The 24,281-nt window shown below is 44.1% G+C and overlaps 1 protein-coding gene across 1 annotated transcript in view; it reads right to left on the bottom strand.

Annotated features, from left to right (window-relative positions):
- Nucleotides 1–6,207: 6,207 nt before the first annotated feature.
- Nucleotides 6,208–24,281, bottom strand: part of SQOR (sulfide quinone oxidoreductase) — a 46,009-nt gene continuing 27,935 nt past the window's right edge. Inside the window, exons 4-10 of the mRNA XM_082647986.1 lie at nt 20,993–21,046; nt 17,642–17,836; nt 15,600–15,809; nt 10,393–10,576; nt 8,254–8,321; nt 7,785–7,963; nt 6,208–6,546 (exon numbers count right to left, since the gene is read on the bottom strand). Coding sequence (XP_082504112.1) covers nt 6,489–6,546; nt 7,785–7,963; nt 8,254–8,321; nt 10,393–10,576; nt 15,600–15,809; nt 17,642–17,836; nt 20,993–21,046 — 948 coding nt within the window. The 3' untranslated portion in view covers nt 6,208–6,488. The remainder of the gene's footprint in view (nt 6,547–7,784; nt 7,964–8,253; nt 8,322–10,392; nt 10,577–15,599; nt 15,810–17,641; nt 17,837–20,992; nt 21,047–24,281) is intronic.

The raw sequence follows: 24,281 nt of genomic DNA, 5'->3' as shown, positions 1-24,281 counted from the left end.
CTGAAGTTAGTTGGCCCTGGCCTTGGTCAGCCTGTCTGGAGTCTTCTCCTCCATGCATAGCTCACCCAAGCTGCTACAGTCTCCTCTCATTCACGCGTAAATTCCTTCAGTGGCTCTGCACCCCTTTGAGTTTACGTTGTGTCAGTCAGCGGCCCAACAGAAAGCAGATGACACGGTCAAGTGAGGCTAGTTCACGAAGGGCTTATGTACAAAGGTGGGCCAGGTTGGGGGAACCGCAGGCCCAGTGAGGTCCCTCGGGATTCGTAGGCAGGGAGCTGTTGCCACCCTTGTGCCCGTCAGGATGGGTGCAGGGAGAGGGCATCAGAACCCAAAAAGAGAGTGGGGCTTCTCCAGCCATCTGTGCTGAAGGACCAGATTTGTGGGATTTGTTTTCATTTTGTTTGATTTTTTAAAAATCTAATTCTTCTCAGACTAGTACTTCTGCAAAATACAATTAAAAATTATTGGGAAAAAATGAAATTTGAAAACACATAAAACACAAGCCCCCACAGGGAGATCAGCTCAGTGCTTTGTGACCGCCTGGAGGGGTGGGATAGGGAGGTGGGGAGGGAGGGAGACGCAAGAGGGAAGAGATATGGGAACATATGTATATGTATAACTGATTCACTTTGTTATAAAGCAAAAACTAACACAGCATCGTAAAGCAATTATACTCCAATAAAGAGGTAAAAAAAAAAAACACAAGCCCCAATTTTTTTATTATTAGATCCAACAGGTAACATATATAAATTATCTCTGTCAAATTAACTCCTACTCTCAATTTCTGTTCTTACCTCATCATAGGGCCAAGATAGCCCCGCCAGGAGGGAGCCAGAAAAAGAAACGCCCCAGCCTTACCCTCCTCCCTCCCTCCCACCTCTTACCAACCCACACTGGCCAAACCCAACCAGAAACTAGACAGCAGGGGAGACCATTCGCGGCCTGTGCTGGGCCGCCTCCCAGGGCAGACAGCAGGATGCAGAAAGTCCAGGGTGGGGCTGGAGGAACAAAAGGCAACATCAGAGATCCCAACCCAAGATCCTCCAGAAGCCCATTTCCCACCGTCTTCCTGTCGTTCAGTATCCCTCGTACACATACCAAGTTACCCACAGTCCCCACAGCCTCCCGCCTGCATCCCTTTACACATACTGTTCCCCACGCCTGGGAAGTTTCCGCTCCTCTGCTCCTGGCCAAGTCTAACTCGCAGATCAGGACTGTAGTGGTAATAATGGTTTGGAGTGCTGAGAACATTTGTCCATCAATCTACTTCTTTAGGTAGCAAACCCCACTCCCCTAGCTATTAAGTGGGCACATGGCCAAAGTGTAGCTGGTTCGTTCAGCTAACAAATATTTACTGAGAACTTACTGTGTGCTGCTCTAGGTACTGCGAATACAGCACTCAACAGAAAGAGCACTCTTACGGATAGGGGAAACACAGTTATCTGTTCATCTGCTAATAATCATAATCCTTCCCCAGAACTGGTCTGTGGACATTTCGAAAGCCAAGTTCTTTTTTCCACTAAGGAGGCCAAGCCAGGAGGACATGCATGTAGCCAGCCCTCTTCCCTGGGCACAGTGAGAAAGCCTGTCTGTCGCAGAGAGTGAGTCAGAGGGAAAAAGAATTGAGGGAATTGAAAGGAAAAAGAGAGCACCTTGATTATATTATGACTCCTAGATCTAGCCAAATCTGAAGTGAACACCTGAGTTTCCCAGTTACATGAGTCAGTAAGTTCTCCTTTTTCTCTTAGGCTTATTTGGGTTGGATTTCTGTCCGAACCAAATGAGACCTGGCTAATACAGGGACTCATCTCAAACTTTACCTTCTTCTGAATATTCTCCCTGAATGTCTGGTGTAAGACAGTGGCATATTCTGAATGCTATGACCACACACAGATGGGACATCTACCTTGGCGCTTTATGGAAAGAACCCAGCAGAGCTCACTGAGGACAAGGGTTTTCATCTCTGAATCCCCAGGGCCTTGTGTTTATTAGATGCCCCCAAAATATTTGTGGGAGTAGCTGATAGTGAATTCTTGCAGTCAGTGAACCCCTATAACCAATAGTATATATCTATCATATGTATTTATACAGCCTGGAGATTGGGACTGATTGAGATCAAAAGAGATTGAATACAAAGGGCCTTCTGTGATCTAAGTTAACCAGTGGCCCAGAGAGTTTCAGGGACTTCCCCTAGGTGACACAGCCAGTGAGAGGCAGATCTGGGATTCAAACCAGGCAAGCTGGATCCAGACACGTGCTCTTAGCCACTACCCCACATGGGCTAATCTATAATGCTGGCAATTTCCCAACTCTGAAAGTCAGTCGAAATGAGGCAGGGATCTGTGGTGGTATCAAGTGACAGAATCCGTCTTGCTAGAACAAGGATGTTGGAGAGCCATCATGACCGCATTTCTCACAGGCAGGCAGGAATTTCTAGTCTAAGGGGAAGCTGTATTTCTGAGCACTTCATTCAACTACTGGAGTTAACAACAACAATCACAGCTACAGTCTATGTGCCAAACTGCTAAAAGCTATACCTCAATTCATTTAATGCTTGTGTTAACCCTGTGAAGTAGGTATTGTTACCCACTCTACAGGTTATAAAGTGGTGATGAAAACGCACTAGTGGGACGCTATGAGGCACGAGTCAGTGGGAGAGCCAGGACCTGAATCCCCGTCTGCGGCTCCAGATCCTGTGTTCTATCCAGCTGTCCCTCGAGAAATCTGAACCCAGCTTGTGCCAGGACAGCACCAGAGTTCCTGCCTTTTTGCACCACTGCGGGCCTGGGTGTGGCCTCAAACTGTAGCTGAGGGATGCAATTACAGGAGTTTTACTGCATGTAAACATGGAAAGTTATAACTTCATTTAGGGTTGTTCACAGCATGCACTCCTCCCGGGAAGTTACTTTTTAAAAATCAGTACGGGGGGGGAGGGGTAGAAAACTGTTCCATATTTCACCATCCATCTTTCTCAACTGTGTCTTGTGACCTTTCTACCTAATATCTGTTGCAAAGTATTAGCCTTGACTTTCCCTAGCATGAGACAAGCAATCTCCTTAGCTACTTGGCAGTTAACCTACGCAGAGAGACCTGGTTTTCATTCATCCTTTCAGAAAGCCTCATCTTATCCAAAGCATTGCTCTTGTTCCTTCCCCCCCCACACCCAAAATGATCACAGTGAGCCTATCCCAAATGAAAGTTCCGTCTGTGGTCTTAGGGCATAAAGCAGGGACTTTGCTTTAAAATCAGACTGGACTTATCCAGTGCATACAATCAGAGGAGCTACTCTTAACTGTTGCATTACAAAGCCACCTTCCACAAAAAGACCTTCTATGTCTTTGATAATTATCTGTTATTGGAGGATTATGTGAGAAAAGTATCTAGTGATGACTATATGCCAATACTCTCCAAGGCACATGACATATATTTGTTACATTAATTAATTAGCAGTTTTCTCAGCCAGGACAAATGATCCGTGCACCTTGAGTAATTACTCACCGATCTCCTCCTCTCTACAACCAACCCCTGGGTCTTCAACGTATATTAAGTGTAAAACACAGGTCACAAAACAGTACTTACAGTATGATCCTATTTGTTTTCAGGAACTTTATATGTAACAGCAATATTAGGACCCTAGAGAAAAAGACACCAAGATGCTATTAGCTGTTACAACTGGGTGATGGATTTGGAGTGATTTCTATTCCATTTGTTGATCTCTGTTCTCTAAATTTTCTACAAAATTTAGAAATAAGGGGGGAAAAAACACCAAAAATGTTTTTAATACAAAAGAAATAAATAAATAAGAACCAACTGAATCTGAAACTCTGTGCTCTCCCTGCTGACTTAAGTCTCACTTCCCTCCCTGTATCTCAGTGGTCCCTAAGCTGCCACCCAGCTCTGTTTTCACTATATCCACAGCTCACCCCGGGCTGACACCAAGGGTGGGGGTGGGGGGGCAAGGAGGGATTTCCCAAGTCAGCAGTCCTAGCCCTGAGTCATTTCTGCACTCTGCAGGCATCAGCCTCTGAGCTGGAGCCCTCCACAGGGTGGGACCAGCCACCTCACCCTGCCCCAGGCACCACCTTTGGAGAAACCACCACCTATCCTGGTCTTAACCCCTCCCCACTTCCTGCTGCTGACCCGGCTAACCTGAGGCAGTCCCAGAGAAGGGCCTCGCCCTCGGCCGATCCCACATTCGTGGTTCAGGAGATATGGTTTCAAAGGCCAGACTTTTCTGGAATTCAGCACATTTCTGATCTTTCCCGGCTCGGAGGAGGAACAGCTGGAGACCAGTGTACTGACCAATAGTGGTTACTGCTCCCTCCAGCCCCGGCAGTAAATTCTGCCCAGCATAATGTGCACTGAGGCAGTTTCCTGATGCTTGGAGGTTTATTCGGAATGCATGATCGTAAACAGACCCAAGAAGCTCCAGCTCACCCGGGGAGGGATTTCACAGTGACTCACCCCGGAGCCTCAGCCATTCCCAGAGACACAGCCTCACTCTCTGAAAATACATTTTTGTCCACATTTAGGGAGAGAGTCCTGGCTGGTTATTCCCAGGACTTCTTGGACCTTGCAGGGAAAGATCATTTGGGGTGAAGCGCCCCCAGCTCTCGCTGCCTCAGCGGTCTCAGGCAGGAACTCTGTAAAGGCCCAGGGACTCCGAGAACAGGGCAGAAACACCCCACCTCTGCCTGTTTCAGAGCCGCACAGAGGGAAAAACAGTGCCACCTGTTATAGCACTGCTCTCCCATTCTAGAACTGAGGTGGGAGTGGGAGGGCTCAGTGCGACCACTACAGTGGTCAGTATAATCTATGGTCCAAATAGGACATTTCGGAGAGTGAAAGGGGGCGTCATGGATAGCTATGCCGGAATAACATATGTTAAACGGGAAGATGTGTGGTCATGCAGAAAACATCTCCCACTTCTAGTGCCAGATTAGGGGTCTGCTGCTAGGATGGTACCCCGTTCCTCCTCAGAACTGTGCCACTGAGGAAAGTCTACTTTTCAAATCAGATCAAGGCCTCTTTCGGCGAGCTCCCCAGCATCCCAGGGAAAGGAGAGGAAACTATCCTTTAGGAACCACAAAACTGTGGCAGGGCCGTTATCTGTCGGTTCACCACTGCATCTCCAGGGCCAGGACAGTGCCTGGCAGCTCAGTAAATCCTTGCTGAATTAATGAATGAATGCCTAAGCAGAGTTTCTAAAGTCATCAGGGAACTTCAGGAAACCAGAGAGACTTAGCAACCCTAGGTAACACTGTTACCTAAACTAGGTTAACAGTTTAGGTTTGAACTCTAAACTGTTATGAAAACCTAAGGCATTGCATAGACTGCTAAACAATGCCCTTTGGTGGAGTGTATAAATAAATGTGAAACATGCAAAGCTTTCAAATACCAGACTGAACTGAAACTGCAAGCTTCCAAATAAACTGGTTGGGGACAAATGATTTTGCTGCTGAACTTCAAATAAACTGCAACTACTTCCTGCAATATTTCCAATGTGATCTCATTCAAAATTTTATTGGCCAGAATTGGGACTGAATCAACGCCATCCTCGCTGTGTGTATGTTCTCTGCAAAGCAGGGGCCATGAGAGAATTAGATTTGCAAGAGATTTATTGGGGGAAATGTCTGTCAAGGCTAAAGAAGGAGGAACAGGAGAAGGCAAGGGAGGGCTTTCAGACCATGATTCGGCAGGGACACCTGGGAAAGGAGGAGGGGAAGGAAGGAGGGATGGGAAAGAACCACCTCAGGCTTGACGCAGTCCCGAGAGAGTTTCAGCCAGGCTAATGGGAAATCCTGGAGCCAAAGTTGCCAGGAAGAAGAGTTCCACATCCTGTAGGAATAGGCCAGCATGAGTACCCACCCCACTCCCCGCATCAGTCACTGGCTAGGAGAATGTGGCCTCCGCGTGAACATGGTGGCAGAGCAGACGGGCAGCAGCCGGGCTCTCGGTCCACTGCCCCCGCAGCACCAGTTCTAGGCCGCACGTCTTTGGGGCTTTCACAGACACTGTTTGAAATACTATTCTCCTTGGAATGACTCTTGTTTTCTGTAAATCCAAACAGGCTCTGGAGAAATTAGGCCCGCTATCAGTTGAATACTCGAAGTAGATAACAGGTAAGCTATCCCACCACCACCATCTTTTCCTCCCCAGGGCCGTAACTTTTCATTCCACTAGTCAAGATAGAATTTTCTCACAGAATGTCAATCAATGGCAAGCTTTTATTTAAAAAATAGAAGTCTATTCTTTCATTTGCGTATTTCCAAAGAATCAAACTCATCCTGGGCAGCCTGCATGGTGGCTGTCCAGAGGGACTGAAAAGGGAGGCATCTGGTCACCATCATCCAGCAGTAAGTGCTTTACGGGGTTAGATTTTGAGTTCTTCATGCTGCTCGCGGTCAATCAGTGGCTGTGATTTTGGTCCAGGAGCCATCCAAGGATGGATGGCCATCCCTGCAAGCCATCCAGAAGCTGAGCCATCCTCAGCTCCTACCCAGATGGAACAACTTCCGCAGAAAGGCTGGTCCTCCCCAGTAACCCCTGTAAGAAATGACACAGAAAAGTTCTTTGCGTCGGAAAAGATGGGGGTGACTTCGGCCAGCCTGGCGGCTGCTCACACAAAACACTTATCAGGCCATACAGCAAGACTGACAGCGAAGTAGAAAGATCCCAGGACTAGGAGGGGACAAGTCCTGGCTTTGACACTGACTTGCTATGTGAGCCTGAACACGCTGACTCGGTTCGGCCAAACAAAGCCCCTACTACGTGCAGACTGCAATCCCTTCTACCTTCACCTGCTCGTGAATTAAGTATAGGTCAGGGTTTCTCAACCTCGGCCCTACTGACATTTTGGACCAGATACTTCTCTGTGGTGGAGGCTGTCCGGTTCAGCAGCATCCTAGGCCTCTGCTCACTAGATGCCAGTAGCATCCCCTCCAGTTGTGACAACAGAATGTATCTCCAGATGTTGTCAAACGTCCCCTGGGGAGCAAAACCACCCCTGGCTGAAAAACACTGGTATCGATATTCTGACTTACTTTTCTTAAAGGGTTTAGGAAAGTCAAATGAGATCATTTTTTTTTTTGCAACAAAAAAAGAGGAATTATTAAGTTTGGTACTCTGTTTACTACTTGAATGCCTACTATGTAGCTGTCTCTTTAGGTATTGTCTCATTCTTCCCCATCCTGTGAGGAAGACAATGTTACTTTCATTTTGCAGATGAGAAACTTAAAACACAGAGAGTTTAAGCAACTGGCCCTAGGACACACAGCTAGTAAATGGCAGACACGTGATTCAAACAAAGGTCAGACTCCAAAGCTTATGCTCTTAATCGCTATGTTTTCTTTGTCCTATAACATAATAAAAACAAAAGCAAGGTAGCAGATGATAAAGTACTTGACATGTCAAAGTGATTTACTATGATGATTACTATTATTTATCCAGCAGCAAGAGAGAACCAGAAACTGGAAGACAGAAGACTCGGTCACTGCCAATAATGGAGACAGCAGGCTGCATCCCCTGTGGGTGGTAGCTGTGCTAGGGCTCCCTTCCCTCACCCAGGGCAGCCTCTTTCCCACCACATCTGGCCGATGCTTCAGAACCCTTCTCAGGCGGCCATCACTAATCTATGAGACCTGGCACAGCAAGGTGGTTCCCTTTCGACAGTCCTGCTCGGGGTCATATCTCCTGAAGCTGGAAGGCCTTTTGGAAACAACCGCCCTGCACAAGTCGGTGCAATCTGCTAACAGCTGTGCCTCTCCCCCAGGCAATGCACTGACCTTAGCATCACATTCCAATACAGGAACGGCATCATGTCAGCCTTCATGAGGTACATGGAAAGCCTCTCTTTGCTCTGGTCAAAGGGGAAGGTTTCCAGGGGCTGAGCGTTGTAGTCAAATTCCGCGAGAATAACACGGTTGTAGCCAGTCACCAGTGGACACGACGTGTAGCCATCATACTAAAATTGGCCATGAGACAGAGTTGGAAAGTGGCTTCTTTCACGGTGCTGTGTAGATACTTTAGAATTTATTATTTACTCTGAGCAGTTGTAATTTTTTTCTTTGTTTGTATATTCTAATTTTTTGTACAGCGAAAAAATAGAAATTATATAATACACTAAAGGCAAAAACTGAAGTGCCCATATTAGAGAAATTAATTAAGAAAGTGGCAAAATTGTGGGAAAACACTGTTTTCATGCAGAACGGAAGATGGTAAATTGAGACAGTGATTCTTACAAGGCATACAAACCTTCTTCACTGGTGTTTGATTCTTCATAATCAGAGAAATTGTTCTGTCAAGTATTCCTGACTGGGCAGCTACATGAGAAATGGAGAAGTCAGAAAAACATAAGCATCTAGATTTTCCATGAAAACTAATTTGCAAGTAACTTTAATGTGAACAAGTTAAGAAGACCCCATCCCTCTAGACTGTAACTAGAGCACAACTCTTAACCCAGTGATGAAATCTAGCTTCACCAGGGACAAGACAAACTAACATGAGGGGCTCCTGAGGTGACACAGTGGGAGGTACACAGCCTCACTGTGCAAGTCTTGCCGAAACGTATGATCTGAATCTGATCATCAAAAACTACTAGATGGTTCTAAATTGTGGGATATTCTACAAGATAACCGGCCTGGACTCTTCAAAAATGCCAATGTCATGAAAGTAAAAAAAAAAAAAAAAAACCAAATGTCAGAGGCTTCTAGATTAAAGAAAACCAAAGAGACATGACAACCAATACAGAGTGTGGCCTTTGACTGGCTCATGAATTTAAGGGGAATTGGGGCCGGGGGGGGGCAGGGAAAGCTATAAAGGACATTTTTAGGGAAAATGGAGAAATTCAAACTGGATTGTATTGATGCTTTGGTAATACAATGTTCAGTTTCTTGAACATGATAATGATCTTGTGGGTATAGAGGAGAAAGTGCTTTTTCTTAGGAGATAGAGGTTGAAGTGTTTGAGGGTGAAGTATCAGGATGTCAAAACTTACTTTCTAACAACTCAACCAAAAAATGTACATAGTGATCAAGCAAAATATTAATTTATTGGTTAATTATTATGTTAGTCACAAAATATTAATAACTGGTTAACACCTGAAGGGTATATGGGTATTCACTGTACTTTCAAATTTTTCATAGATTTGAGATTTTTGAAATGAAAAGTTGGGGGAAAATTACTGTTAATAATGAAAAAGACAGGTTTCCCTGGTTGCACAGTGGTTAAGAATCCGCCTGCCAATGCAAGGAACACAGGTTCAAGCCCTGGTCTGGGAAGACCCCACATGCCACGGAGCAACTAAGCCCGTGCGCCACAACTACTGAGCCTGCGCTCTAGAGCCCGTGAGCCACAACTACTGAGCCCACGTGCCACAACTACTGAAGCCCACGCACCTAGAGCCCATGCTCTGCCACAAGAGAAGCCACCGCAATGAGAAGCCCGCGCACCACAACGCACCGCAACAAAGAGTAGCCCCGGCTCGCCGCAACTAGAGAAAGCCCACGCACAGCAATGAAGACCCAATGCAGCCAAAAATAAATTTTAAAATAGTAATAATAATAATGAAAAAGACATTCAATGGATTTCCTAGAAAGTCTTTCTTAGGTTGACGTATTCAAGCAGAAGTAACACACGTTTGGCAGGTGTGTAATTCACACAAAATGCTCCCATACCCGTCAGCAGGGAGGTCCGTGTTTCATAACATCTAAAGAAGACAGTCCCTGTCTACAGAAAACAGAATCTAAAAGGCAATTCCCTCCATCACTGCTAGAGCAGAACATCGAAGTGAAGAATTTAGTTTCCCAGGCTGAGGCCTTAATCATGTACCAATCAGGGCACTCTCCACTGTATCTGTCTTAGTGCAATTTTCTGCTCTGCAAGCTTTCAATTGACTTGCATGTGTTTTCTGGGGAAACAAATGCTTCCCTAGTTTTACGGTGTTTCAGGCAGAAGAAAAATAGCCAATCTACCTGGCATCGGGGGCAAAGAAGGCCAGGGATGTGAGCACGGCAGTATGAGAAGTAACAGAATTCTAGAGAGCTGGAAAAGCGGTACCTCTCTGTCTCTAATGCCCCCTCCCCTGAAAACCACCCCTCTGACAGAGAAAAGGCAGATGAGGTCGTGCTACTCTGGTTGCAAAGCACTCAACAGATACTTTCTTCTTTACACAACACTAGGTTCACGGACAACTTGATTCTCTGTTGGGGAGGCCAAAGTCATTTTTAGGCCACAAAAGTTTCTTCATTATTAATGAAGATAATGAAATCTATTTTCATTAATATAATTAGCACATAATGAAATGCCACTTGTGCCCAACTTTTGTTTTTGTTATGACAGTGCCTGAGGATGACATCATGTTGAGTGGGGAAGAAACACAACTCGTGGTCTTACCTACGGCAGCAGCGGTCTTTGACGTCGGCAGGTTGGTGCAGTCCCCGATCCCAAACACGTTTGGGTACCGCTTGTGCTGCAGAGTGTCTTTATCCACGTCCACCCAGCCGGCAGCGTCAGCCACAGGACTTGTCTTGAGGACATCTGGTGGGCTCATTGGTGGTGTAACGTGAAGCATTTCATACTGCAGAAAGGGAGAGCATCCAAATGTGTGTTTCTTCTGTTATTTCTACAGCCCCACAAGCTCCCGTCCTAACTCCCTAACCCACACCCTATACTATGGCTGTATGGAGCAGTGTAAGTGCTCATTACTGATCCACACCCACTCCAAGATTTTACTCGCTCCTGTGCAAATGTGGTGATAAAATAACTGACATGGTCTCCCTATACAGAGGGCACGTGATCCCTTGGGCAGCAGGCATGGGGGAATCCGAAATACTGGAGTGAACCTCACTAACATTTTGAAAGAACTCATTGATGCTTCTATTTATTACTAAAACAAAGCAGGGGGTGTATCTCAGTTGCTCTCTCCCTGACCCTCAGCTGTCGACTTGTAAAAGTCTGGTACTTCAGTTTTATTCTGCAAAGAGGTTCTCAGAGCACCTGAAACTTGTAAAGGCCATGTGAGGAGCTCATAAGTGGGCACCATTCCCAAATGTGGGCCAACACTCAAAATACATAAAGGAAACCATCAAAACACCAATTTAAGGTGAAATAAAGGTGGCAAGAATATTGGCTAGCACTTTGAAGAAGGAGGGGTCTGATTCAGTGCTGGGTTTACTGAACCATGTGGGAGGCAGGGTGGATTTTTTTCCCAAAAACCTGTATCAGGGTTACCCTTGGCAATAGGGCACTAACCAAACCTGGTCAATTCTGATGGCTCGTTTAACTCTTTTGTTTATGTAATGTTCTTTTTTGTTTACATGATATTTTGCAGTTTATCCTTTTTATTCCTTTCATTTAATAAACTCCATCTAGCAATATCAAATTGATTTAAATGTCCACAAAACATTTCATTACGGTGAAAACGTTAGCATCTTAGGACAATCCTAACCTTGTAATAGTCAACAACCCCTGGTTTCCATAAGGAGCTCTGTCCCCTCACCGGGGCCTGGCAGTCATTGGTGGCAGAGGGAGTTAGGAAGGTGACTTGTATTTATTCCCACTCTCAGACAATTATAAGCTTAATCAACCTTAAGGTAGAAGGAGTAGGGCAAATGGGCAGTGTTCTGCAAAGCACTCTGGGTGGCTCTTTAGGGGCCTGGGTCCCTGAGGCTGGGTCTGTTCATTTACATGGAGACTGACCACATGTCTGCAGGACAGCAGATGGAATGGTCAAGAACCGTCATCCACCAAATTATTAAGGCCATGTCTGTATTTCTGCAGTTAACCAGACCACTTTTTTTAGCTGAGGGCTAAACCTTACTAAAGTTACTGTGCTTGAATTTTACAAATACACATGAATTTCATACATCTTTTCTAGAAGGAAGGTTAAATATTTCCACATAATCATCATAAATGTATGAAGTTTTACTTGAGAAAAGAACTACTGGGGTTTGCATTATAGATTTGCTGAAAATTAACATTAGCATTCAGTTGTAGCTTGTTCTTTAGCCATTATTTCCATAAACTGAATCTGATAAATAACTTGGTTATCCTTCATTAACATAAATCATCTATTGAGAATATAAACTTTAATGTTCATAAGCAGCATGTGGGAGACTTGTGGTAAATGCAGGTTCCTGGGCCCCACCACCCCCAGATCCCAATCCAGTAGGTGTGGGAGAAGAACAGGAATCTGCACTTTAACAAAATCCCCTAGTGATTCTGACATATGAAACCTGTAGATGATAGTTTTAGAAGCTCTGGCTTGAAGGAACAGGTTCATTTACAATGAAAAATGAAATGCTATTACTTAGAAAGTGATTTCACCTTTCCTTCCCTCATCTATAAGGAAATGCACTGCATTAGACAATCTCCAAAATCTCATCTAGTTCTAGGACTCCATGATATAAAAAAAGTTTAGGACTTCCCTAGTGGCGCAGTGGTTGAGAGTCTGCCTGCTGATGCAGGGGACACGGGTTCGTGCCCCGGTCCGGGAAGATCCCACATGCCGCGGAGCGGCTGGAGCCATGGCCGCTGAGCCTGCGCGTCCGGAGCCTGTGCTCCGCAATGGGAGAGGCCACAGCAGTGAGAGGCCCGCATACCGCCAAAAAAAAAAAAAAAAAGTTTAGATATTTATAAACATAGGAGACTTGGACCAGTTCACAAGCTCTCTATGAAGGATCAGAGACTATAGGCTTTTGGGTACATTTAATTCTTTACAGCATGGTGCCCAATCCTGGTTACACAAGAGAATCATTAGGGGAACTTTTGAAATTCCCAATCCTCAGTCCACACCCTAGACCAATTAACCAGAATCCCTGGGGGTTAGACCCAGGCATCAGCACATTTTAAAAGCTCTCCAGGTTATTGCAATGTGCAGCCAGGGCTGAGAGCCACTGCTCTAAAGACTTTTGGTCGATTTTTTGAAATTCGTATTTTAAACAGTGGAATTGGGTCTGGAGGGAAAATCTTACCTAAAATCTTATACTTCAAAAGGGCACAAATAATCTTCTTTCCTTATAAACCCTTTAGAAGAACCATAACCATTTATTTATGCAAGTCCCTATCTGCAGCCTCAACTATCCACAGCACAGCTGAGAACCAAAGTAAAAAGGCCCAAATAACAAAATTAAGTCCATGCACTCAAGCTCATACACTTTGCTCATAAAAGTATGCTGTGGGCCCTCACACATAGCCTATTTGCTTTTACTTTCCATAAAATTTAATGAGTTTGGCTATCTCATTTTCCAGCCAATAAAAAATTAGAAATAGCGATTTAAAAGAGCTGAAGCTGGAGGGACCTTCCAAAGTCACAACTGCCTTACAGCCAGGAAAAAAGAAAACCGGAAAACCACAAAGTGAACACACACAACAGCAAATAACAGAGTAGTCTGAGACTCTTTTGTAAGGTGATAACTAGCTCTAAACAACCCAGTAGGCCCTAAGAGCATAACTCTGCAAGAGCTATGCAAAATTATGACCCTGAGCTGGGGCAAGTAGATGAGCCTGAGACATACTGTGACACCAGAAAGCAAGGAAGTGCTCAAAAATATGATGGGGACATGTCACAACGACATAGGAGCCATCCTAAAAGGGCTCCTAGTGACCAAATCTGGGACAACTTGAGCACCAAAATAATTAAGGACAGGGATGAATTATAAACCACTGGGGGAAAAAACAGAAATTCATGAGTTCATACTAATAATTAATTAATTAATTGAGAAGAGAGGGCTTTTGCTGACAGGATGCCAAGAGTCTATCAGTAAAGGTGGAGGGAATGCTGGACCGCAACATCATTTTGCAACCATCATAGTAAAGACTGGATTAGGCAAAAATCATCAATGGATGTTAAATCTAGTGGGAAACTTTACTGAGTAGGGTGTTTGCATGGTCTGAAATTGCACCCCCCTCACCCCCGCCAAACTCCTTATTATTAGCAAGGAAGAAAAAGAATAATAATTATACAGTGGAGAAATTGGACCGTATCTTGACTGGAGATCAAAATGAACATCTTCAGGGAGGGGCAGATGAGCACTGTGTGCCTTCCAATGTGAAGCCCTAGAAAGACACACCACTTATGTGGTATTTCAGTCCAAAAAGCAGAGCCTGAAACTCATCAGAAGAAAACATAAACAAACCCAAAATGAGGAACATTCTATTAAAAAATAAAAGTGGGGTGGGAGGGAGCTGTATTATTCTAAAATGTCAGTGTCATGGAAGACAAAGAAAGGCTGTGGAAACATTCCAGATTAAAGGAGGCTAAAGAGACATGGCAATTATACTGGCTTCTGTCCTGGAGGGGATAGCACTAACAAATGCTACTTGTCAATCAACAAAACCAGACTGTAACTCATAGATTAAAATATTGTATCCATGCTAAATGTACTGAATTGATAACTGTACTGTGGTTATATAAGAGAATACTCCTATCTCTTAGGAAATTTACAGTGAAATATTTATGGGTAAAGGACCATGTTGTACGATGTACATAACTCACCTTTAAATGCTTTGGGAAAATATATTATATTACATTACATTATACTTACATATAGAGAGAAACAGAAAGTGAAGTCAATGAGTAAAACTCTATAATAAAGTGAATCTAGGTAAAGTCTGTATACAGTCTTCTTTGCACAATTTTTATTTTTGCAACTTCTCTAAGTTTGAGATTATTTCTAACTCAAAGTTTTTAAAAATATGACCTTGAGTCATTAGCAGCATTTTAAATGATAGTCATTACATGCCATTTAAGAAAGGAAAGATGTGTGAAATACATTTGAAAAAGAGTTTGTACTAGGAAGCTTAACGTGTGAAGTTTTGATGTTTACAAAATTCATCTTTGGTTCACTTCAAAATTTCCTTTTATGGACTCCTTCATTCCTCTAAAAATGCTGAATGAATAAACTGTGACTCTATGTACTGTTTCCTCATTAGTAACAGCTCTTGCCAGAATGACAATAAACAAATGATGCTTCCATGCATCTTCTCCAGATGGCTTTACATCTTGTTCTTAATGTACTAGTGCCACACTTCACAGAAGAAGAAACAGACACATAGAAGCCAAGTCCATATACAAAGGCTAGATCTTTCCAAGCAGGATGTGGCGCCACCAGATCTTTCAAGGATTTTTAAGCGTCTCCTTTCAGGCACAGGTGAAAGATGTTTAAAGACAGCCCCTCCCACAGATGAAAGATACCCATCATTCTTGAACTGCCCACAAGCAGGGCTGACTCACAAACCATAAATTGAGACAATCACCAAATCCTGCATTTAAGGAGCCTTTCTTAAACTCTAGGCAAGAAGTGAAGCTGTAAAATATTTTTGGCGGCTTCAAGTGACTCAATGCCAAGGAAGTACACACAAAATAGCATAAAAATTCACTTGGTACCAGTAGATGAACCTCCTCACCTCCCATAGACACAGCCTCTTATCTCTTTCTCTTCCCCACCCATTTGGGTCCACCGTCTCCCCTGTTGCAACCCTAATATGCTCACTGTAACCAGCCTCCCAGGCACATGATGACGATGGACAAGGAAGTGAGGGCCTCAGCGTCGCCTGCATCTATGGCACTGCTCAGCTGACAGCTTCAGCTCCACACTCACTGAAATCACTTGGGTCTCTCCAGGTTTGTCCAGATTTTCAAAAACAGCCTCTTGTTTATCAGCTCGGACTTCAATGAGGTTTTGCTTGTAGTTAACAGTGAGGTTCCTCTCCCGGATAATCTCTTGCAGGGCATCTGCATACTTCTTGACCCCAAAAATTGCTCCAAGAGAAGTGTTGAAAATGATATTGGCCTTGGATCGCTTCCCTGTCTGAGAAAAAGAAAAGAATAGAAACAACCAACATCAAAGTATTACTCCGGTCACCCTTTTTTTTTTTAACCTAGACAAGACTTAAAACCCTCAGAAGAGACCTCGCCAGCTTTCTCCATCACTATGCACTGGTGGGTGAGCTGTGGACCAATCCACTGCCTCCTCATTTTCTGTCAGTGACACAGCAACTAAGAGCAACTTGATTCAGGTGTTGAGGTGGACCCTGTTCAAAGAGGGCCAGAGATGAAAGTCAAGTCCAAGGGAAGAGAGAACTGAATTGTTTATTCATATATTCATTTGTTGATTCACTCAGTAAACATTTAATGAGGTCCTAGAGTTGGCCCGGTACTATTCTAGGTGCTGAGAGGACAGAAGTGAACAAAACAAAGTTCCCGTCCGCTTGGCTCATACGCTCTAGTATTGTTCATATGTTTCAGAGAGGCTGGTATCCTCCCAAGTGCCTAAGATCTTAAGGCACCTGAAAGAGAACCTTCCTCTCAGGCCATGTAAGACTTGGGAGATGTTATGCAAAGAGAATTCCAGGAGGGAAGAAAGCTAACCTCTGACTCTTTTCTTTTGTTCAGCTCCTTTTAGGATTTGCTCACCTGGATCACACTATTTGAAAGAAGATGGGTGGGTAAGAACCTCAAAAGGCTGTGCCAACCTGGAATTCTCATGACCCAGGAGTGACCTTTTCTTAGAAACAGCAGTGATGGTGGACCTGTTCCTTAACTGCCCACCCCACAGGGTTGGGGCAGGTTTACATAACCCAGGGGAAGGCCTTCCTAGTGCCAGGCTCCAAGCACACATTCAACATCTCTTCAGTCCCACCTTCCCCTCCCCTTCTGCCCACCTGTCCCTTTACAGAACCAGAGGCTGCTTTGAATCCTGTCACTGTCTCAAGTCAAACCGTGCTTTGGTAAACCAACTGTGACATCCCACACATGGGCAGGAGGGCGACAGCAGCTTCTCCACAGCTTCTCACCAGGTGTACCTGAGCTGTGGACACCTGAAGGTGTTTGAGGAACGCTGAGAAAGCATCCTCACCCAAACATCTCTTTCCACTAAGGTCCAAAGTTCTAAGTGAACAATTTTTTGTCTTTAGAGTTGGCGGTTTGCCTATTATACATCCAAGAATATATAATAAGAGCCAAAAAATATTCATAACACTGAAGTTGAGCGGGAGCAGCTGAGGATATTATTATGTACAAACATGAACAATGTGCAACTAATTGTGCAAGTGCACGGATATATTTAAACAATCTCTAACATATATCACCAGTAGACTTTTATACACACATTTAAAAGTATATTACAAAGACTATTTAATAACATATAATACATATAAATTTGTATGTACAGTATGATTATAACCTTGTTAAAAAAATATGTATAGGGAAAAGAATGGAAGTACATGTCAAATTGATGACAGCAGCTATACCAAAGCAATTGGATTATGAGTGACTTCTTCCTTTTTTTCTATTTTGTAAACTTCCAATTACATAATTTTGTACATATGTAATAAAAATTTAAAAACAAAAAAGGTATTTTGACATGGATAAAAATGAAATCCCGGGCTTCCCTGGTGTTGCAGTGGTTGAGAGTCCGCCTGCCGATGCAGGGGACATGGGTTCGTGCTCCGGTCCAGGAAGATCCCGCGGAGTGGCTGGGCCCGTGAGCCATGGCCGCTGAGCCTGCGCATCCGGAGCCTGTGCTCCACAATGGGAGAGGCCACAACAGTGAGAGTCCCACGTACTGCAAAAAAAAAAAAAAAAAAAAAAAACGAAATCCCTTCTGCCCTCCTTGTCTCTATCCCTGGAAAAGAAGCATACCTTCCTGAAATAGGCCTCTGATAAATACATGATCTTCTGCGGGGCTCCAGCGCACTTCACTGGGGTATTAGGGAAGGTAAAGATGGCATTGCCCTCCTTAAAGTCCTGCAGAGCTTTCCATGTCTTCTCTACCGTCCTAACTGAATAATTGGACCCTATTTGGGGATGGGCAAAACCTTCAGGGAGGCCTTTGATCTGCAACAAAGCACACAAAGAAATTATTATTTAACAAAAGTGCAAATGGAGCCTGTGTTTAGAGTCCTTGTTCTCTGCCATTTCTACAACCTCTCAAGTATTTCAGCACAATCATTAGCCCCAGGACTCACACACAGTGGAGCAGGAGGTGGCTGAGGGATCTGCTAAGCCCAGAGCTGTGGTGTCTGCAGTCACCTGTCAAAGCACAGAACAGGCTTGGCCCGGCGGAAACCCTCGGCCTCCCTGGCCTGGAGACCAGGATTTGAACCTATCTCTGCCCACCATCAGAGTGAGGACAAGAAGCCAGGATTACTTCCTTTTCAGAGAACCCGTTGCCTTACTGGGGAGAAAAAGAACAACAGGCAGAACCAAGAGCCATACTGTCAGTGATTAACAAAATTAAATTACTCTGTATCAGGCTGGACCAGGCCCAGCTCTTGGTAAAGGCCGCAAAGGCAGGAAATTAAAAGCATGGACTTGGGAACCCTACAGACCCAGCCTGGGTCCTAGCTTTTCCACTTACAAGCACTGTGATCCTGTGTAAATTACCCAATAAATCAGCTGGTGGGTCTCAGGTGTGGTCCCCAGAACAGGACCACCTGGGAACTTGTTAGAAATGCAAATTATCAGGCCCCACCCCAAACCTACTGGATCAGAAACTCAGAGGCCAGCCCAGAAATCTGTTTTAACAGGCCCTGCAGGTGATTCTGATGCGCACTGAGAAGCTTATGTTCAGCATCTGTGAAATGGGGATAAAAGTAACTGCTTCATGGGGTTGTTGGCAGGAATAAAGGAGACCAAGCGTGTAAGGTGATTAGAAAAATGACACTTACGTGGTAGTGTTTTGTAAGTATTAGTGTATTCCTGCCAGGAAGATTAACTGGGTCCCTGTCTTAAATGTTAGAAGGTTCATACAATGCAATGAAGATAGAAAGGAGTGAGTTAAGGGACTCAGGCACAAGCAGGGAACCATCAAAAACAGTCATCAAGATGGCCTGGTCGTTCAGAACCTCCCCGGGCTGTTCTCCAGCCTGTTCTCCCGGCTGTAGGGCACCCACCTGCAGAGTCACCCAACACCTATTCCTCAGGTCTCAAGGAAACAGAGTCCTATGGTCTCCATTGCATCCAACATTAAGAGCAACTATTCCCCTGATTACTGACCATATCTTCTGCTGCAGTTTAAGTAGTTGTAATATTCTCAGTCTCAACAACAGTAATCATTTATTACCATAAAACCACCTTGCATTTTAATGTTTCTGCAGTTTCACATCTATGCTTATATTCACTCTATTCACTATACCCCTCTGAGGGAGGGGGTGGAATATTACTGACCCACAGACACAGACGAGGCAACTGAAGAGCGAGGTTGAGAGACCCACCTAGACTCTTACAGAACTAGATACCGAGGCCCCTGACCACTGCCTGTGGCTCTTCCCACAGGACCTCCATACTTCCTGGCTCCCAAAGAAAAACTCAGTGTCCAAGAGACAAACAAACAGCAAGTCTGCCTTCATCGTTTTTCTCTAGTCTGAAGAAGTTATTGCTAAGAAAAAGGGTAACCAAGTTCCTTTTAAGGAGACTTGGTCGTAAAGGGCAGTTTATGACGCCACTGAATCCAAGTTGCTTCTGGGAACCCTGAAGCAGGAGGAGACGGGAAAGTCTGAGATGAGATAACAGGCTGTGCGTCGGGAGCTGCGGACCGTCCTACTGCACTGAGCAGACCAGCGAGCAGGACACGGCGCTGCAGAGACCCCCTCGGGAGCTGGTGGGGGCAAGAGGCGGAGGCAGCTGGGCAGAGGGAAGCTGCTGCGGTTCAACAGAGCCCAGATCAGAGATCCAGCCCTTCTGGAGGCCCAACTACATTCCTGCCCCCGAGATCCAAATACCCTGGTATCCTCATCAGAGAAATCCCTTTTTGTTTACACTAACCTGGGTAGTTTTCTAGTACCTGCAAGGACTGCTAAGTAACACAGTAGCCCTGGTAATGTTATTCACGCTCTCTTAGCCTCAGTTTCCTCATCTATCAAGAGGAGATAAAAATATCTACCTCACAAGCAGTTGTGAGGAGTCAGCATTAGATTCCTAGCATGGTCCCTGTACATAGTAGAGACTCTATAGTAACAGTTACTTTTAAATATTATTGTTTCTTGGTTTACTGCAAGAGGGTACTAAGAACTCTCAGCACTGGTCTCTTCAAACAGTCCTCCTCTCACGGCACTGGGCTGTCGGGGCGACAGGATGGTGGAGATGGGCTGTCTTTGCTAAGTCAACTCTGGTGGGCTTTTTAAGGGGCACGGACGTCCCAGAAATTATAACTGGCACCTTTCTCCATAGAGTCTCCTCCACAGCTTGTCGTCCCCAGGTCATTCTCACGACACCCTAGCCTGGACATGTCGCGATTCTGGTTTTTTACACAGAAACACACTTCGAAGACCCTGCTGATCCAACTCAGACGTGGCCCTCACCTGGACCGCATTCCTGAAACTTGTGACCTGGTCATCACAATGCTTTATGTGCTTCAGCTACTTATCCACGGTCCCCAGTAAGCTTCTGGAAATCATAATTACTAACTCACCCCATTATGTTTTAGGAAAATAAATTTGAATCTCACAATTGTCAGAAGGCATCTGGCTCTCTAGCTCACTGAAAAGGAAGGTCTAAGGAACTTCTAGGGCAGCATTTATATTGTGTCGGTCAATTCATACCAAAAACCCCAGCTCTATGCAACAAAACTCAAGACATCCTTCCAGCTCCTGATAAGTTAACTGCTGGTATTCTACCCTTAAAGTCTGCTTAGGAATTCACAATCTAAATCTTACTTTCAAAGGAAAATTTAATCTGTAATATAACCAACTAAGTCCTACAGAGAAAGGTAGTTTTCTTGTAAGTGTGGAAAAGGTGGCTATTTTGCAAGAATTACCATCAGGCCATGGACACGCCGAACTCTGATGATAGTTCAAAGCTAGAACATATCATGATCATTGACAGAATCTTAGAGAAGACTTTTTCCAAATCATAAAAAGACTGCTGAGAAATAAAACTAGAAGTGGACTGCTTAATACTCTTTCTTGCCAAAATGAATGTAAAGCAACTAAACGCTGTTTTGATCGTAGCGTAAGGACGCCAGTGTAACATAAAAGTAGCTTAAGACAGTACCTTCTCATAGTCCAGCTGAATTCCGAGAGCAATGATAAGATATTTGTAGGAAATCTGCAACACACAAAAAATGACATTTTAGACCAGGACCCAAAAAGTGGCAGCCCAAGGGCTGACTCAGGCCCCAAATGCGTGTGGCCAACACTGCGTTTCCATTTCTTACCGTGACTGACTTGGGGCTGTGGGTAGTGCGCAGGACAGCAGGCAGAGATGCACGTTCCAGTTTGCCATCATGCCCACCGTTCTCTGCTGCCTCACACCTCACTGCTTCACAAATATTGTATAACCTGCCTGGCCTCTGGGAGCTGGAGACGCCTGTATTTTTACACAGTGGAGAACGACAGCAAAGAGGCCACAGTGCTTCCCTAGTGCTTGTGTTAACACAATATTTTTCATGTTGAAGAGTGGGAGGATGACTTTCAAATCTTAAAACAATCAGCTTTTTTTTTTTAACATCTTTATTGGAGTATAATTGCTTTACAATGGTGTGTTAGTTTCTGCTTTATAACAAAGTGAATCAGCTATACATACACATATATCCCCATATCTCCTCCCTCTTGCACCTCCCTCCCACCCTCCCTATCCCACCCCTCTAGGTGGTCCCAAAGCACCGAGCTGATCTCCCTGTGCTATGCGGCTGCTTCCCACTAGCTATCTATTTTATGTTTGGTAGTGTATATGTGTCCATGCCACTCTCTAACTTCGTACCAACTTACCCTTCCCCCTCCCCGTGTCCTCAAGTCCATTCTCTACTACGCGCCTGCGTCTTTATTCCTGTCCTGCCCCTAGGCTCTTCATGACCTTTTTTTTTTCTTTTTAGATTCCATATATATGTGTATTAGCATATGGTACTTGTTTTTCTCTTTCTGACTTACTTCACTCTGTATGTAGGTCCGTCCACCTCACGATAACTCAATTTCGATAACTCAATTTCGTTTCTTTTTATGGCTGAGTAATATTCTAAAAACAATCAGCTTTCTTTAAAAGCTATCTGGTAGCTTGTGAATCCCAAGCAAATCTGACCTGTCGTATGAATTGGATCAATATTGTAACTGAGAAACCGCTCTTTTGAGGGCCACTAGAAAGGATGTGTGTGATATAACCTACCTGATCTTGTTTAATGATCTGGTTGGAATTTAAAACTCCTCTCTTTAAATATGGGCATTGTGCTTATCCATGCCGCAGGCAAAAGTATCCATGTTTATTGTGATGGAAATGGGGGTTTAGGATCAGAAGTTGGACAAGTTGAAGCACAAGAGTGTAAGCAAGAAGGACGTAAAGTGAAAGGACTTGCCTAGAAAACTGGAGAATGACTGCCGTGACAGGAGCCCAGAATGGAGCCACAGGTGGTGACTGCCACAGTCTTGTACCAAATAGAGAAGCACTTGTGTTATACAGCAGCAATGTTCTCCTCACTACGTCGAACGCTCCTAGAGGATAAAGGTTATGTCTTGTTCTCTACAGTCCTAGAATCCAGCACAGTCACTAAATTAAAGTGAGGAAGTTGGTAATGTTTGTTGGATGAAAGGATAGGTGGATGGTTGATTTCAGTTGCTTGTGAAAAATACAGTTTATCAAAGTAGACAGATAATATATACATCTTCACCTGTATGATTTGCCTACCCACAGAGACTGGGTGCCCTTAAATTCCTTGGTCTGTAGGAAGGTGTACCAGGCCCATTAAATGGCTGAGTGAACTGTGTTGCGTCTTCAGGGTGTGAGGTCAGAGATGGCATGGGGTCTGGGGGTGGTGCCCTACGGCTAAGACATATGCACACTGTCAGCAAGAAAAGCCATTGGTTTGTGCATGCCTTGATGGTTCTATTAGAGCATAATATTGATTATTTTAAGGACTAGTAACAGACATGCTTGAGATTATGAAAAAAATAAATAAATAAGGGAGAATAAACCCTAAAGTAGCAAACAACACAAGAAAGCCTCAAGTCTTTTGAATGAGTTCAGGCTTCCAGGCCAGATGACCTAACTCTAAGGAATTGCAAAAACTTGTAGACAAAACTTTTGAGCAATTTCAGAGAACAGTGCAGACCCCGCTGGAAGGCTAAATATGGGCAAGTGTTCTAATTTTATACAGGGGATGGGGGGAGGTAAATTCGGACACTAACAATTTAGTAAATAGGATGTTTAAACATTTCAAAATTCCAGGCTCATCTACTAAATAGATGTCTCGTAATAATTTAGAAAAAGAAAAGCATCAGCGTGTGTTCACAGATTGTAAACCTGCTTTCCATCAGTCAGCAGTCAAATACTCCGCGGGCGCAGGGCGGATACTCAATAAATCTTTCCTTTTCCTTTCTTCCATGTATTCTCTTTTTTTTTAATAGATCTTTATTGGAGTATAATTGCTTCACAATACTGTGGTAGTTTCTGTTGTACACCAAAGTGAATCAGCCATATGCATACATATGTCCCCATATCCCCTCCCTCTTGAGCCTCCCTCCCCTCTAGGTCATCGCAAAGCACCGAGGAGCTGATCTCCCTGTGCTATGCGTCTGCGTCCCACTAGCTATTTTACATTCGGTAGTGTATATATGCCGATGCTACTCTCACTTCACCCAGCTTTCCCCTCCCACCCCATGTCCTCAAGTCCATTCTCTATGTCTGTATCTTTATTCCTGCCCTGCAACTATGTTCATCAGTACCTTTTTTTTTTTTAGAGTCCACATATATGTGTTAGCATACAGTATTTGTTTTTCTCTTTCTGACTTACTTCACTCTGTGTGACAGACTCTAGGTCCATCCATCTCACTATAAATAACTCAGTTTCGTTTCTTTTTATGGCTGAGTAATATTCCATTGAATATATGTGCCACATCTTCTTTATCCATTCATCTGTTCATGGATATTTAGGTTGGTTCCATGTCCTGGATATTGTAAATAGAGCTGCAGTGAACATTGTGGTACATGTCTCTTTTTGAATTATGGTTTTCTCAGGGTATATGCCCAGTAGTGGGATAGCTGGGTCATATGGTAGTTCTATTTTTAGTTTTTTAAGGAACCTCCATACTGTTTTCCAAAGTGGTTGTATCAATTTACATTCCCACCAACCAGTGCAGGAGGGTTCCCTTTTCACCATACCCTTTCCAGCATTTATTGTTTCTAGATTTTTTGATAATAGCCATTCTGACCAGTGTGAGGTGGTACCTCATTGTAGTTTTGATTTGCATTTCTCTAATAATTAGTGATGTTGAGCATCTTTTCAGGTGTCTCCTGGCCATCTGTATGTCTTCCTTGGTGAAATGTCTATTTAGGTCTTCTGCCCATTTTTTAA

The sequence above is a fragment of the Grampus griseus genome (assembly GCF_964374135.1).
Source record: "Grampus griseus genome assembly, chromosome: 2".
Classification (NCBI taxonomy): domain Eukaryota; kingdom Metazoa; phylum Chordata; class Mammalia; order Artiodactyla; family Delphinidae; genus Grampus; species Grampus griseus.
This window is presented reverse-complemented; position numbering and strand designations above follow the sequence as displayed.